The sequence below is a fragment of the Paralichthys olivaceus genome, chromosome 2, assembly GCF_024713975.1.
Source record: "Paralichthys olivaceus isolate ysfri-2021 chromosome 2, ASM2471397v2, whole genome shotgun sequence".
Taxonomy (NCBI): Eukaryota; Metazoa; Chordata; class Actinopteri; order Pleuronectiformes; family Paralichthyidae; genus Paralichthys; species Paralichthys olivaceus.
Window position 1 is genome coordinate 9,861,893 of NC_091094.1, and position 16,838 is coordinate 9,878,730.

Below are 16,838 nucleotides of genomic sequence, written 5' to 3' on the forward strand. Positions count from 1 at the left end.
TCTGAAATTTAGGGTCAAAAAGATTAAAAGCGTGAGCATGATGCTCTGAGTATTCAGCAGGGAAAAGAATTCAAACTGAACAGAGAAACTAGACACAAATTAGAATTAGTTATTATTATTTTATCATTGATTTCATTGCCATCACTTTTTGCTGGCCTGAATTATAGTAAAACGCAAATGTTGCACCCTTCTAAACAAAAAACACACGCGTGAGATGAAAGTTTGGTCAGATCAGGTGGACGGACCTTTACAGAGGCTGCTCCTCATCTCACCTTAGATTTTCATATCTTAACCGCTTAGAGCCTAGAAACATTTAAATCAAAGTTACATTACTTAAAAACAAGTTCTTCTCATTGGCTTTCAACTCAAGTTGAATTTGAGACCTTGATTTAATCTGTTGCTTTGCAATTCTCAATTATTTATGATGTTTCACATTTTATTGCTTTTGAATTTCTCTGTTTCTTATATACATTTTTTATTTTAAGCCTGACAGCACTTTGGTGATTGTTTTAAACATGCTATATAAATACAATTTGACTTGACTGGATATGACTGTTGTCTTTTCACCATGTTATCTATTGACATTGGTTTTACTTTCTTCTCTATGTCATTGTTTTTATGCTGCTCTGCACCACCACTGACTTGTAAACGCATGTTGCTTAGACCAGGGACTTTTTACTTTTAAATACATTTGTGTATGTTTAACAGCAAGAGGTTCCCGCGTAAAGCACATTTAAATATTGTCTTTAAATGGGTAACTGAGGTGTTGCTCTTTAAGTTGAGCCACTGCAACATACCTGGGTCCATGAATGGTCTGTGTTGGAGACAGGTGCCAGAAAACCCAGGAGCTCAAAGCATCATGGGACAGAGAGGTTTATCATTCAGTCACATCAGTGACTGACTGTCGCCCTCTTCTGGTCCTTTGTATTCATAACAGATGAACAACTCACATCGGGGAACAATTATCCTTATGATTATAATTGGAAAACCTTACATCCATAAATTCCTCCCCAAACTTTAGACATTAAGCAAACACAACAAAGTGAGCTTGAAGAATTATTTCCTGTGACCCTGGATGGAAGTCTTTGACCTGATTTGTCGTATTTGGATATTTCATTCTTCTACTCTTTTTAGATAATAAACTTCTTTCATTGTATGTTATTTGACGGATGTTTCATTTCATTTGAGTTTTCTACACATCCTGTATGATTTGAACTGTGATTAATAAAGTGAGAGAAAGAAAAGAAAAGAGTGGGCCCATGTGTCTTTTCTTTTTAAATGCTGCAGCCTATAATTATAATTAAAAGTAATAAAACATTACACACAGGTCAAGAGTTAAAACGAGTTAAAAACAATATCAGCTTATTAAATAACATTTACTCACTGCGACTTGAATTCTTCCATTTTGTTGCACTTTTCCATCCGGTGTTGTTTCCCAGCAGCAGATTCACAACTTTAATTAGATGAAAAATAAATAAATATAATAATGATAATGATAGTACTATGTTACACTGATGAATGATGTTTGTTGGTTCGTTTTGATTATACAACAAATCCTGCACTAACTTAAATACATTTCCTCGGCACCATATTTAACGTTAAGAAGCTAACGGTAACTAGCTTAGTTTGTTTCGTACATACACTTTGCTTTAACAGAGAATTCTCTACTTCCTCCTTGTTCATGTGTTTAAAAACTTCTACTTTTCATTTACTAGTTTTATATATTAATGTTTAGTGCCCCCCCCCCCCACCAGAATATTCACCTGTTTCTATTGAGAAGAAACAATCGTACCCGCTCCTCCTCCTCCTCCTCGGTGCCTCCCGGTGTGCAAATCGAAGTCACCCACAGCTCCTTCTGACCAATGGGAGCTGGACTTCCGCCCGGAGGCGCGCTACGTCACATTGTTGTGTCGGAGCGGAGGGCGCCTCTTCTGCCTTTCACATGTCTCCTGCCCGTGGAAACACCGTCTGATGAGAAGCGGGGCGTCCGTCCTGTTTTGGGGGGATTCGCGGATCCAAAACCGACCGGCACCGTCTGCGTGAAATAGGGAATGAACGACGAGACAGCACCGGACAGCTGGAAGAATAACTCCGGGTGCTCCAGGTGAAGCTGCACACATGCTAAGCTAACGTAGCACTGAGCATCACATGTTTTACACCAGGCTGTTTTCTGAACTGGTTCCACTGTTAAACTACTGTTACTGCTGTTGTTGTTGACTTTACCAAACATACCTGCACACAGTCACTACAGATTTTCATAGTTAGACCTTAAACACGGTGCCACATACGAGCGAGTGTAACCGTGGACACTAGCCCTGTTGATAAATGATTATTGATCCCATGGACCTGTTGATTACTATCTAATGACTTAATTACTGAATCCAGATAGACTTAAAAGTGCTATTAGACATCTATAGTTCTTATTAATAACCTGTAGCAGTATCTTCAGCAATTAACTGCCCTGATTATTGATTATTGGTCTGTACTGCCTTTACATTGTGTTCTACGGTGCAGATGTTCGTGCACACTGCACAAACTGTTGCATCCTGCATTGTCAGATGTTTATTAGAAAGACTAACTCTGGTACATTTATATATAAACCATTGTGCTCATATTAATTATTGTACACTACATTTTAAATAAATACAAGTTAAAGTTATCCTTGTAGGGTTGTTTCTTCACATATATGTACTTTTGTTTATGTAATCATTCATTTAGAAAGCCTCCTAATTTAAGATTACATTCAATTTTATATTTGCGTAATGCCCAAACCACAACATACATTATCTCGACACGTTGCATAGTAAGGCCGTGACCGTTCAAAGCAATGGTGATAATGTGTATCATCAGCCAAGTGGACATGTTTAGTTTTATATCCGATGTTGAAAGTTCTCTTGCCTCAATACAAAGTAGATGTGGAATTACAGATTGTGGTTATTTGTTCCCTGGAGTTTAGTGCATGTCTGAAACCAGCTGGATTGGAGAATGGTTCAACTCCATAGTGAGGTTTTCTGGATTTGTGTGACCAAATTGCAGCTGATGGCTGTACTGACAGTATGTGAATGGGTAAGATAGAAAATGTATGTGAATGGGTGAATGCAACTTGTACTGCAAAGCAATTTTTGTCATTGATAAGGCTGGAAAAGTGCAATTTAAATATGGTCCAATCAGTCCATTCTGTTTATAGATAGACACTTGTGTAATTTAGGCGAGTGTAGTGAGTGCATACATTTTTATCTTGAGTGAAAGACAATAATGCTGTAGTCAACAGTCCATCTCATGCTTTATGTTCCATTCCATTCAGTATTGAGCAAATGCTGGCTGTGAATCCCGGAAAGACGCCGATCAGTCTGCTGCAGGAGTATGGAACGCGGATAGGCAAGACCCCAGTGTATGACCTGCTGAAGGCCGAGGGACAGGCCCACCAGCCCAACTTCACTTTCCGCGTCTCCGTTGGAGAGATCAGCTGCACCGGCCAAGGGCCCAGCAAGAAGGCAGCCAAGCACAAAGCAGCCGAGGCTGCTCTGAAGATGCTCAAAGGAGATCTCGAAGGTCCCACCGGCGTTGGTGTTGGAGTAGACAGTTTTATTGGGGTTGACGTGTCGACTGATGGAGACAGGTCGGTTTATTCAGTTTCCCCCTTCAACCATAATAAAGTATCTCATATTGTAACGTACATTCCTATTTATTTATTAGTTTTTATTTATTTGCACTGGCTCTGCAGTTAAAATGATACATATACCATTTAGGTGAAGTGATTATTGAGGTCTGTGTGGCTTAATTACTTATTGTGGTGTGGTTTTATCTCATCTTCTGTGCAGCTGCCCGTCAGAGATGAAGACCTCAGGCAGTTCTCAGCAGTCTGAATGTAACCCTGTGGGGGCTCTGCAGGTGATTCATTCATTTGTCCTTGTTTCATCACAATTTTTTCAGTTTGTGTCACAGTAGTTTTCAGTTACATGCCTTTTAGTTTCTTTTTTATTTTGTGATTCAACATTTGTGCATGTTCTTCTCTGTCAGGAGCTGGTGGTGCAGAAAGGATGGCGTTTACCAGAGTACACGGTCACTCAGGAGTCTGGTCCTGCACATCGAAAAGAGTTCACCATGACCTGCAGAGTCGAGAGATTTGTGGAAATCGGTAAAATGCAGAATGTTCATTCAGTGAAAGTGTGTGTACGTTTGTGTGCATGAGTATTTGTTCTGTCTCATACATGTTAACATCATGAATTTGTCCGTCAGTGATACATTTGCTCATTCTACCCATGAAATGATACTGATAAGAAACAGTTAATTTGGATTGAAAACAATCACACGTCCTGCCTTCTTCACGGGTGTTGAAAAGTTTCTGACCTTTAGTGACTCTTTACACTGAAATAGCAAGAGCATTGATTTCTCTGTGGCACCCTTTACTGTATCAGTGATAGACAGTAATATTAATGTCCCATTTAACAAGATATACCAGCTTACTCTGCGAATGATAAAGTCAGACCAGCTGTGGTCATACTTGTTCAACATGACCCACAGTTTCCTGTTCATCTCCAGGAAGTGGAACCTCAAAAAAACTAGCCAAGAGAAACGCAGCAGCTAAGATGTTGTCGCGTATACACGATGTTCCGGTCGACCTGAGGACCAGCAACGAGGCAGACGCGGAAGAAGATACATTCACTGTGGTGAGAAACAAACATTCTCCCACAATGGGGAAATTTGCAATATTACAACAGCAAGAGTCAAAAATAGGCATCAGTAGGTAATAATAAGTAACATGCAACATACTTCTTTAAGTTTAGTAAATATTTAAAAAATTGAAAAATATGAATTGAATAAAAAACAAATACCAGAAAAAGAAAAGAAAAAGTATAATATGTCTAATGTGTGAGAATTGGTTTGTCCTATGATGAACTGACGTGTGCTACTATCAATTGCACACACATTTAATTGTGCATAGGCAGTTCATCCTGACTTGACATCTGGAAGCCTCATCCTGCTGCATGTGTTTGAACTGATAAGAAGGCCCATCCTGACTCTGCATTTATTTATGATACAACTTCTCTATAAAAATTGCTATTATTCTTATCTGGTTAGTTTGTTGCAATAAACTCATTCAAACCCACAAGTAGCAGATATTCTATTATCATTACATAGTGGCTAATAATGTCAGTTACATTCGGTTGTTTGTCTTTCCGATATTCACCTGACAGCCCATTACCCCTTTTCGTACTCTTAAGTCTTGCTGGCAGATAATAAAAGTGAATGAACTGCTCTAAATGTCCTCTCTCCTGCACACACAGCACATTGGGAACAGAGTTGAGTCGGGTAAAAGTAAAAGCTTCAGCTGCACATGGGACTCTCTGCGTAACTCTGCTGGAGAGAAGATCCTCCAGCTCCGCAGCCACCCTCTGGGAATGCCCTCCGACTCCAACTTCTGCTCCTTACTGAGTGACCTGTCTGTGGAACAGCGCTTTGACGTCAGTTACTTGGATCTGGGTGAGTTCACTAACTGCAGCATTCAAAGAAATGACAGTTCCATTCACGTCTGTGGAGCACCACAGTTAGACTGCAGTGAAGTTGAGTTAAAGAGGAGTTAGATGTTGAATGGACATAACCGACAATACTCTACAGCTAAACGCATGAAGAAATGCATTTCAGTTCATTTAAATATGAATTGAATCTTCACCTCTGGTTTTTAACACCTGCACAAACTAAGAGTTGCACAGCATCATGGGTACATTGTGGTGGCAGCATTCCACAAATTACATGTAAAAAAACCGTGTGGTTACTTTAACTCACATCAGATATGATGCAGCTGCATCACCTACGTGTCACAGTTTCATGCAGGTGCACAATAATTTAACTAATTCAATTTTTATTTTATTAAAATGTTTGTGCAGGAGAAACCAGCACCCTAATATAAATCTGAAGTAAACACTCTTACACTTTCATATCATTAATCTATTAATCAAAAATAAATGCATTTCATTTTTATTCAGTATAAATACGAACTATTTCCTGGTTTTAAATCTATCATTACTTTACATTCCACAGAAACAATAAAAATATTAAAATAACAGATTGATAAGATAATAACAAGTATTTGTAGCTAAATACTATGTGGTATACAAATGTATAATTATCGTTATCATTATAATTATTAACCAGGATATTTATTGCTTTTTCATATACTTATATTCTGCTGTTATAGCAGTTTGTATCATATTACTCTTACATCTATAATATACTCCTGTACGTATAGTGTCCATTACACTGTACTAATAACACATCTTTGCTGAGAGAAAATACACATTGTTGTCTAAAGAAGCAGGAAGATATCTGTCTCAATGTTTTCCAACATCCTTGTTCTCTCTCGTTTCAGAGGAGCCCAGTCTGAGCGGCTTGTGCCAGTGTCTCGTGGAGCTGTCCACGCAACCAATCACAGTGTGCCACGGCTTCGCCCCGAGCACAGATGCCGCTCGTGCCAACGCAGCCCACAATGCACTGCAGTACCTCAAAATCATGGCTGGAGGGAAGTGATGTCAAGTCACCTTCCTCCTCACAGACTTGAACTCGCAAAACTGCACATTTCCAGGATGAATTTCCACTTTGGACGACGGAGGAAACTTTTGTGATGAGTTCAAAAACCGAGAATTACCTCAGATTTGGAAAAAATAAACTTTTTCTGTCCCCAAGTTTAAACCCTGGAGCCCGATTTGGCCACTTTGATTTCTAATTGTCGCAAGCGAACATTAAGTTGCCCAAAAATTCACGAACACTCCTCTTCTTGCAAATTATTTTAAAATTCCTTTTCAGTCACTTACATTTTTGCTTGTCTTCCACACAAAGCAGTGTTTCCCTCGAATCTCACTACAAAAAGTCTTTATCTGGAATTTTAAATGGTGCTTTTGCCAAAAAACTGGAGACGAATCCTGGTGCAACAGAAACAGAAATTGGACAATGGAATCGCCGATCTCATGGATGGACTTAATATTTTGACAGCCATGCCACTGAAACATGGAGAAAGAGACTCTGCTGAATAAATATCAGAGGATAATTATTTTAAAGACTGGCCCCTTTACACTTGAGCGTGTTGGATCTTGCAAAATGTTTTTTTTTGTCTTTGTTAATTTGATTCCCTGAAACTCAAACAGTTTGTCGCTGTGATGTTCTGAATATTTGGCGTGAAGGATCTGAGTTTGTGACGTACTTCTCCTGTCGTTTTTAAAACTCAGTATCCGACACATATTTTGAACTCGTTGGGTTTATTTGAAATTAACCCTCTCTAATTATGTTACACTCAAGTATTTACTGTTGTAGAATTAAGAGGACAGAGCAGTGAGCTTGAGTGATAACATTTATTATTGATTTCCCACGTGTAGAATTCCTTTGAAGATGTACACCAATGGCTATCAGAGCATTTTAGGAAATCTCTCTGTGATCATGACAACACTACAAAAGAAAACAGTGGGCATAATTTAAAATCTACTTATTGGTTCAGTCACTCACAGATTTGTACATTTTGGAGTAAAACAAGATGACACAAGATGTGATTATGACAAAAATGTCCCAGTTTCTCTATTAACCTGAATTTTTGCATTCAAACCAATTTAAATCAATTTCTGTGTAAATCAAAGAGCTTAAACAACTGTGAGTTGTGTGATAAGGAATTGTTCTCATAATCAATAGAAACCTAACATTGGATTTTTAGAATCGTAGATCAGACAATTATTATTATCTCATTCCAAAGATTTGAATTAACTATTGTTTTTATTCTTTCAAATTCGTACCCGTGATGATTTTTCTCTTTTTTCCGTCAATGTGACTGATTCCTGTGACATTATTTAAAAAGACTGTTGACACCTGCATCTTGGTGTAAACTCTCATTACCACCTTTGTTACTGCAGTAGCTAATCTGTCAATACAATTCCTTGCACTCGGCTGAAATAAGCATTGAAAAGAGTTGAAACAGTTTGCACTAGTTGAAAAGATAATGTCCTTTGCACAGATGCAGGCTGAACATGTTCAAGTGCAGCGTGTTTGATGCAACACTGACCTCATTTTGTCTCAAACAGCAGATCTGCATATTGTTTTTCTGATTACTGAAATAAGTAAAGTTATCTGCTGGTTATGGTGAATTTTATTGTGCTGACATTAAATTTGAGACAGATTTTTTGTCATAGTAAAATTGAAAAGTTAAATTAAATAAATTGTGAGCTCCATGTGAAATTGACTGTTATGGTGTAATATATTCGTCACGCTTTAATAACAGATTGAATTATTACCGCTCAAATATGATGATCCACACAGTCTTTCATCGACTTTATGTTTAGTCATTTACAATAATTGTATTGAGGACGAGCACTGGGAAAAACTTTTGATAAACTTGACTTGATTTCTTCAGTGTAGATCCTCTGAAAGCTCATGAGATGTAAAAAATCCAAATCCTCAGTGCAAATGTGTGAAGATTGAACGATGGAGTTCTGTGTTTTATGTCATCTGGCATGTCGGTCCGATGAGGGACTGACTTCTTCATCTACGTAACCGCTGCTGTCTGACTGCAAGCTGTCGCCCCGGACCACTTCACCTAGACGAGGACACAAACACAGTCAGCTGACACTGCACAGACGAGGCTACGGTCCCACCTGAATGAAGGGAGGGGCGTTCAGTATGTTCGCAGTGAGCTGTATATCTCAGTCTGAAACCTTTCATCATAAATTCATGTTCATGCTCAAACACATTTTTCTACATATATCTGTAAAAATTTTAACTCTTCTCCAAAGTGAAATGTTCAAGTTTATTAAGAAGTTTCATGCAGAAATGTGTTGTGCATTTCTACAAACATCCACTTGCTTTGACGAAGTGCTGCACAGTAGCTGTTAAGGCACAAACTGACCACGTGTTACTTCCCTTCAAAACGCTGTCAGTAATATTATTTTTGCTGCAGTTTGTTCGATGATAAGTCATATTCCTGTAAAACCTGACCACAGCGTACCAAAGCAACATGTAAAAGATGTCCCACACACGAATAAAACATGAATGCACTCTACCTTTGTGCTGCCCTTTAGTGGACAATGGTGAGTTTGTAGTTCTTGTAGTATTTGACTGTCCAACTTCTTCCTCCCCTGCACTGTGCACCTATTGACACAAAGCGTACATTGTATACTGTGTGTCTGATTTGACTATTTAAAATAGAGATAACAATGTGAAGCAAATCTAAATGGAGCTGAACATTCAGATCAGGGGGAAGATCCTTAACATTTTTAAAACACTGGACGTTTTTCAACATTTTCACAGTTTTCCTGAGGAATGAATTACGTGTGTTTATCGTGCTTTGCTTGTTTGACAAATTACCAATCACAATCATTCTGAGAACTTAAGAGAAAATAAATGGAATTAATAAAAAATATTGTGGAGCAATAACATGCACTGTGTTGACAGTGTTGGGACAATATGAGGCAACTCATGTGATAATAAAGTTATGACTGAACATGTCAGAATGTCAACACGTACCTCCTCCAGCTCAAACGAGTTAACCTGTTTCACATTGTTGGAGAATATCCTCAGGCTCTGATGTGTCGGGGGGTTCAGGTACTGAGTTTTCCCGTCGTTTAACGACCCCTCACGCGTCTGGACAGGCAAGACATTTGAAGCAGGACAGGAATCTGGTGCGTTCAAGGAGCAGCAGGATGGACCGTCCCCCTCCCAGCCGGTCACAGAGATAGAGTAATGTGTATGGCTGCCGTTAGGGGCCAGGACAGGAAGTGAGCTGGATGCATCCACCAGTCCGACCTCTGTGTGTGATGAGTCCTCACCAGGATCGGAGGTAGGGGCTTGTTTGTTGGGTTCATGTGCTTTATCAGTGTCTTCTGTCCCAGTGTTCGTTTCCAGACAGTGTGTCTGTTGACAGCAGAAAGGTGCCTGGTGTACGCTCTCGGCTATCTGCGGGCAGATTAGATCATTTGTAACCATGGAAACTGTCTTTATCTCGTCAGTCTTTGTGTCACTTTGAGTAAAATGTGAGTCCTGCCCCGCCTGAGGTGAAAGACACTGATGATCTGTTTCTACCTCAGTTTCTAGAGATGTTTTTCTGTCATCGTCTGCTGGTTGGACGATGTTTTCATCAGCTTCAGTATTATCTGTTTGTTTACTGCTGTGCATCTCCTTACGATGGATTTTATTTCTAAGAATGTCTGTGTCAATTTTTCCGTTGCTACAGGATCCATCATCATCTGTGACGAGCCCAACATCCACAGCTGAACTACTCCTGTTGTGTTCCTCCATATCCAGTTTCTTGGGCACCCCCACCTTGGTGTTCACCAGGACCATATCCACAACATCAGGGAGGCTGGACCTTTTCCTGGGTGACGGCTGCGGTGAGGTGGAGTCTGAGCCTCGGGGGGAGCCCGTGTAGAGGCACATCTTGGAGACGGTGTCCTTCAGCCTCTCCACCGGAGAGCGCGGCTCACTGCGAATGCTGCTCCTGAAGCGGTCGAGCTTCTCCATAGGAGACGAGAGGCTTAACTCTGGCGGGACCAGTTTCTGGAGAGGGGTTCGGGACACGTGGGAGTAGAGGGAGTAGAAAGCGTTGGCCATCGCTGTGAGCGCTTGGACTTGTCTGAAACGACCTGGGGAAAGAATACAATACAGATATCATCTGGTTTATCCCAGAATTATGTCACCTGATCACACATACCATATCACATCATACAGGTCACAAAGATGACCTATGGCAGAGTGATTCAATAAATCCACAGTCTTACTAGCTAGAGAGAGGCCGGGGTCCTCCTCTCGTATCCGCCGCAGCTGCGAGTCCAGGAAGAGGCGGAAGCTGATGCCCTGAGCTTGAGAGGGGAAGGTGAAGAAACGAGGAGGGATGCGCACCGGGGCCTGTGGCTCATCGTTGCCAAAACCCAACTCATACAATGTCTCCTCTGCATCTTCCGAACACATATTCAGGACCTCGGATACACTAATGTGTGTACGAGAGAAAGGGGGAGGGAATGTTGTGTTCAAGCATGTAGAGCATTAATAAAAAAAAGCCGCAAAGTGCTTTACATAACCAGAATGGCCCCCGGATATTGAATCTCACACACTCATAGATACCAGTTCCCTAAATGTCCCTGATTCTATTCTTTAAGATCAATTTATTTATTCCCTGGGAAACGGTGAAAATGCAAAAACAAAACACAATATATTGCAATGTTAAAGAAAGTGAAAAGATATTCCTGGATTTGCCCCAAACTTTAATGAGTTCTTCCCTGACTCATACCACATCATTCCACCAAGAAATCTTGCTTTAAAAATGGGAATAGATCCATCCTATCATTCAGGTAAAAGCCAAAAATGTTAAAGAGGAAAAGTGATTTGGAAAGTTGCGACTGGTCGCGCAGGTGGTTCAGCAGCCTGGTTATCAGCCTGCTGACCTGCAGAATAAAGAGGCCTCTGAAAGTGTTGCAGTCTCACCTTGATGTCGTTTTGCACGTGTAAGAGGAGGAGGGACAGCTGGAGGCCATGCTCTGCCCCAAGGGAAATGACGGCAGCAGTAATCCAGGTTTGCTGTTGGCAAGAAATGTGAAAAGTTACATCACATATATGATCTTCAAATTTCACTAATTATAATGCAAAATGTGTAGCTATGGAAGATACAAGGCCTCACTGTAGTTTTTAATTCATCTCCAAAGTGAAAATAGAAAAAGAAAAAAAGCCTGTGAAAACATGTTGATAGCTGTGCAGCTGAATGATCTTGGTCACAGACCTGCTGGTGAGTCTGCCTCCTCGTTGTTTCGGGGTAGGGTGCTGTGCTGGACTTCTCGTTCAGAGTCGGAAAAGGAACAACGTTAACAACAGTTCATTTCACACTAGCATTAACTGTCAAATGAACGTTATGTCCTTCACACTTTTGAATCACTTCAGTAGAAACAGCCTCAGTGAGCAGGGGTGTAACAAACTAAAAACATCTGTGAGGGGACTTGTTTCAAGATCTGACTGAAGCATTAGAAACATCAACACTTCGTTGATCCTCTGAATGAACTGTGTTCTCGTGCAGAAAATAAGACACAAGGTTCAAAAATACAGAGTGGCATCTGCCAATATATTGATCAAAGTAACATGGACTATTGTTAACTTATATTCACTAATTCAGTAACATTACAGATGCTACTCACCCAGCTTCACATGGAATTTCTCCACCATTTAACACTGAGGCTGAAACCAAGAGTAAAGGAGGACTATGTTGATATGCATCTGTGTGAACGGTTAATTTACAAACCCCTCAAATATGTGCCTGACTGTGATGGGTGGGTTAATGTGGTGAAATGTACATTTAAATAGACTTAACTAAAGATATATTTAAGTTAAATGTGCAGTGAAATTAAAATAAAGCTTTTTACACTTCTATACCAAATATTTTATTTTAATGTTAAGAAAAAAATGTAATAACAGAGTGGTTCCCTGATGTGGCTTTAAGTGTGTAGCAACATGTTATATTAAAAAGCAGAAATCTTAGTAAGATGAACTTTTGAGGCATTTATCTCCTCCTCTCCCTCTGGGAGGTACGGTAACGCTGTGCACCTGACGATCCATTAGATAGAACAGCTGATATGTGTCTTTGTCTACGTCAGCTATTACAAACTCAGCAAACAAAAGCAGAGAATAAAAACCATTCATGACACTCCCCTCATTTTCCTCTATGAACATTTCCTGCTTTGATAGTGTGCGTGAGTGTGTGCACTTACCGTCAGCACCAAGACTCAGGTCATCATCAAAGTTGTTGGCTTTGACCATAGACTCTACAGAGAGGAAATAAAAGCCATTGATTTCTAATAACTGTTATTGCATTAGTAGACTTTTGTAGTTTAAACCACTCAACTGAATATAAATTCATGATTAAATTAACTTATTTTATACTTTTAACTACAACACAAATCCGAAAAATGTATGTGTAAATTACTTATTTCGGGTCATACTAACCAAAACTCAGCTGGCAGGTTTTCTCTGACCTGTAACACACACACATGCACATATATTAGTGATGCCATCTACAGTTCATGCTTAAGAGAACTCTATTTTCTCCAGGCTGTCTGTCAACTTCCTCTTGTAGTACTGTTCACAAAGCAGAGCTATGGTCAACACCTTCAAACAATCTGCTGCGTTCATGCTGTTATCAGATGCAACCATCACACAGCAAGTTAGTTGCTGACACTGCAAATGGTTTATCTCACTGACTATAGCTTCCTTTACAATGATAAAGATGAGACATCCCATAAATTACTGACCTACTTTCTTTGGTCAATTTCATAATATGAAAAAAGAAGCATAATGTCCTCTTGTTATATGATTCTTATAACAACCACTAGAATTGTTTGAAAAGGTCAAAGAGCGCAGGCTGGGTACTTTCTATGGTGAACCCCCGCAGACCTGAAAGACTGAAGTGGTTGAGATGTTTGCATCTGTATCCTGAGAGAAATGTCAGCAGCAGTTTAACAACCTGCCTGTGTGCCAGCCTTGCTAGTTCAGGTAAATCAGCTCGATCATAAGTTTTTCTGAGAAATAAAAGAAGTTTATTTTTCCAGTGGAATCGTTAAAACCAGTCATCTGAGGCCATTGGGGCGAAAACAAGTAGTGTGGCTACAGAACTGCACAACATGTGACCTCAGAGAGTTTCCAATCTCCGTTTGCTGTTGTTTGTTACGGCAGTTTCCAGCAACTTGCACTTTGTCCTTCAGAGGCTGCGAGAGACTGAGATGAAAACATATTTCATATATATATAAACGTTCACTTTACACAAAAAGAAAAAAACAACCCAGCAGAGCGAAGTGACTCACCCACAACCCAGCAGCCAGTCCTCGATCTTTCCTGTGAAGCATCCTGTGGAAATCAGACACGTATACAATTCTTAGCTTCATGACTAATCCTCATTAACTGCAGGTTCTTTTTGTCTCTTTATTACTAATTATTCTAATTACTTTGGACATATTATCTTGAATTAAAAATGGGGACATCTGAATGTTTTAGCTAAACCTGTAAATGATGCTATCGTATGATTCTTCATTGCTGCAATTTCTTTTATTACATCCGTAATAGGAGAAATTAGATTGTTGATAGACTGGTGACAAATTAGCCCAATGAATCATTTGAAATCTAAACTGTAAGATTTGTACTTGCCATCAGAGAACACGTCGTCGTCTGTTATGGAGGCCGATGGGAGGCTGCACAGCGGCCTCTCGGGGTCCGGTTCCTCCAGAGTGGACCACCGTCGGCTGCTGTTGATCCAGGCTCGCCGCCTCACTGTGGAGGACGGGCTGTCCATCGCCTCAGTCTACAGACAGCAGGGGAACATGGGGGGGACTGAAGCTGCTGGGACACAAGGGCCGAGCCTGAGATAAAACACACACAATATATTCATCGATGATGCTTGGTTAGAAAAGACAATCGAATTGTTACGCTGACATCCATTCTAGTATTTTGTGTTTTGTTTATTCTGACGTTGAAGTTGGATTATTAATAGTTAACTTTTATTTGACAAGCTGGATGAACAGCTTTCTCTCCATTGCCAGATTAATGTCATTGCATGGACCAGCAGTTTCAAAACATCACTAAACAACTAATAAAACACAATAAAACTAATTATACAGACATGTTACAATGGATGCCCTTCACCAACAGAGTTAAATTGATTTACCAGATGTCACTAAACATAATATAAACCTATATTTATGTTTATTTATTATTTTATGTGTGAAAAGTAAAGGGAATATTGAGAATAAAACTGACTAAACTTAACATATATACTGTGTATTGAGGGTGAATGACTAACAGAGTATACAGTACTGTTACATAAAACAAGATATATATAGTAGTGGCTAGATTATGTAAATTTAATTACAGTAAAGAAGGGAAAAGACAGACCACAGATACATAGCGTGACAGATACATTCATTTAAATACAGTTCTTGCAAAGGATAAACACAACATCATTTAAAATATAACTTGAATATCTCGGTAAATGTCCTGAGTACTGCATAGGAGAAATATAACATCATTTTAAATATAACTTTAGAGTAATATCTCAGTAAAAGTGTTGAGTACTGCAATACACAAGACTTCCATTATTCTAATCCAAATGAGAATTACAAAATAAAACAACATGTTGTAGTAACTGCAGATGTTGGTTTTAGTTGAATCGTGTTCAGATGTTCTCCACTGAAAATCTAAATAAAAGTTGGAATAAGAAAAGCAGCTTTACCTTCACTGACGCAGGTTTCACTTGTGTGTTGGTGTCTGGTTTCCTGTTGTAGCAGGTTCACTCGTATGAAACTTTTCTGCAGTTTTCAGCAAAACTCGGAAACTGTGCATCCAGCCCGGGAGCTTTTCAGTGGCTGACACACGATCAAGAGTTCACGTCACAAGTTGCTCTGAAGCCACGAGCAGCTTCATACGTGGTTGAATCATCGCAGCTCATCGCAGGGAGACGCAGTGTGAGGAGCAGCGGACTGAAGTGAAGGAAGTGACTCCTCATCTCAACTGTCTCTGTGCGTGGCGCCAAGCTGCGACACATCCTGCACTGACTGAAACACGCTACTGCAAATAATCATGATAATAATAATAATAATAATAATAATAATACTAATAATAATGATGATGATGATGATAATGACAATAATCAAATTAAAAAAAAAAATAATAATGATAATAATTATAATACCACAATTGTATCCATGTGCAGTATTTTAATTTGAGTGTAATTATCATTTAATTCAAGCACAAAAATTCTTAAATTACTCATACTGCTGTCTATTCATGAGGGGCAAAAATGAAAATTAGAAATAAATAGAGACATACAAAAAATACATATATAAATGAAAAAATATTTATGATGAGAGAGGCAACTTCTGTATTTCTGCTTTATTTTTTCATGTATTTGTTTATTGATCCTTACAGTTTTAGCAAACAACTCCTTTCCCCCCGATTATAAACAAGCTTTCAAAAAATATCTCAAATATTGATGACTGAAACATGCCTATATATAAATATATATATATATATATATATATATATATATATATATATATATATATATACACTGCAAGTATACAGGCACTGAGATTCCACTTTTGTGTTCAATTTTGTGTTTCTTTTTGTTTTGTGTGTGTTTGTGTTTGTTGTTGCCAATGGCTCAGTCTTTTAAATATTGTGTTGATGTCATCAGGATTCATTATATTCCTTATTGTTTGTTATATATATGAATTTGGATGAAAAAAGAAAGAAAAGAGCAGGGCTAGCCTTCCTGATGAGGCCTGCTGTTTGTTTGACTTTGATTATAAGGTATTATACTTTTGATTACATTAATATTACATAGCCATTTTTGTAACTTTTACTTTGTCAATTTTTACTTATAAAGCCCAATATTACAAAGTACAAAATTGCCCTGTGCTTAAAGGATGTTGACAAACTGCATTTATTACAATCCTTATGTCATTAGACCTTTGAATCCGATAAGCCAAATAAAAAGAGGGGTCACATATACAGAATATAAATAAATGTGTGTTAGTACACAAACTACACTGAGATCAGAGCCCTGTGTAATGAATCTTCTCACTGTTGGTCCTGACTGTGCAGGAGTGAGACATGAGATGTAGGTGGAGCACACACAGATTTAACACTCCTATGTCACTGATGACACACACACACACACACACACACACTCACACACACACACAGTTGGGTGGATGCAGGCCTGGGGGGGATGGATGGACTCCACCCTCCGTCCTGTTTACATGGACACATGTGCTGCTCCACTGACAGCCCCCTAACACGTCCCGATGATCGGGAGCCCTCCCACATGAGAG

At 39.2% G+C, this 16,838-nt stretch overlaps 3 protein-coding genes across 11 annotated transcripts in view; 1 reads left to right on the forward strand and 2 right to left on the reverse strand.

Moving 5' to 3' along the window:
• igsf8 (immunoglobulin superfamily, member 8) overlaps positions 1-1,459 on the reverse strand; it is a 53,904-nt gene extending 52,445 nt beyond the window's left edge. The window contains exon 1 of the mRNA XM_069534840.1: positions 1,385-1,459. The gene's annotated coding sequence lies outside the window, so the exon portion shown is untranslated. The remainder of the gene's footprint in view (positions 1-1,384) is intronic.
• Positions 1,460-1,880: 421 nt separating this feature from the next.
• tarbp2 (TAR (HIV) RNA binding protein 2) lies at positions 1,881-8,217 on the forward strand. Of its 6 annotated transcripts, none has more exons than XM_020096837.2 (8): positions 1,881-2,104; positions 2,957-3,066; positions 3,305-3,619; positions 3,822-3,891; positions 4,021-4,138; positions 4,525-4,670; positions 5,289-5,484; positions 6,371-8,217. In XM_020096837.2, the coding sequence occupies exons 3-8, from the start codon at positions 3,315-3,317 to the stop codon at positions 6,526-6,528; spliced, it is 993 nt and encodes a 330-aa protein (XP_019952396.1). In that variant the 5' UTR covers positions 1,881-2,104; positions 2,957-3,066; positions 3,305-3,314; the 3' UTR covers positions 6,529-8,217. The 6 variants fall into 6 exon arrangements, with proteins under 6 accessions (XP_019952396.1, XP_069390992.1, XP_019952394.1 ...); XM_069534891.1 differs by having other exon boundaries at positions 4,543-4,670; XM_069534896.1 differs by having other exon boundaries at positions 1,921-2,104; positions 2,952-3,066; positions 4,543-4,670.
• On the reverse strand, positions 7,333-16,679 carry tespa1 (thymocyte expressed, positive selection associated 1). 4 transcript variants are annotated; one of them, XM_069534814.1, is made up of 13 exons: positions 15,236-15,554; positions 14,155-14,366; positions 13,815-13,857; positions 12,961-12,989; positions 12,726-12,779; positions 12,156-12,195; positions 11,747-11,797; positions 11,455-11,547; positions 10,752-10,960; positions 10,297-10,616; positions 9,502-9,930; positions 9,039-9,126; positions 7,333-8,575 (listed from the first exon to the last, which is right to left on the reverse strand). In XM_069534814.1, exons 2-13 carry the CDS (start codon positions 14,297-14,299, stop codon positions 8,484-8,486), a joined length of 1,593 nt encoding a protein of 530 aa, XP_069390915.1. In that variant the 5' UTR covers positions 14,300-14,366; positions 15,236-15,554; the 3' UTR covers positions 7,333-8,483. The 4 variants fall into 4 exon arrangements, with proteins under 4 accessions (XP_069390915.1, XP_069390919.1, XP_069390907.1 ...); XM_069534818.1 differs by having other exon boundaries at positions 14,155-14,308; positions 15,236-15,363; XM_069534806.1 differs by having other exon boundaries at positions 9,502-10,616; positions 14,155-14,308; positions 15,236-16,679.
• Between the last annotated feature and the right edge of the window lie 159 nt (positions 16,680-16,838).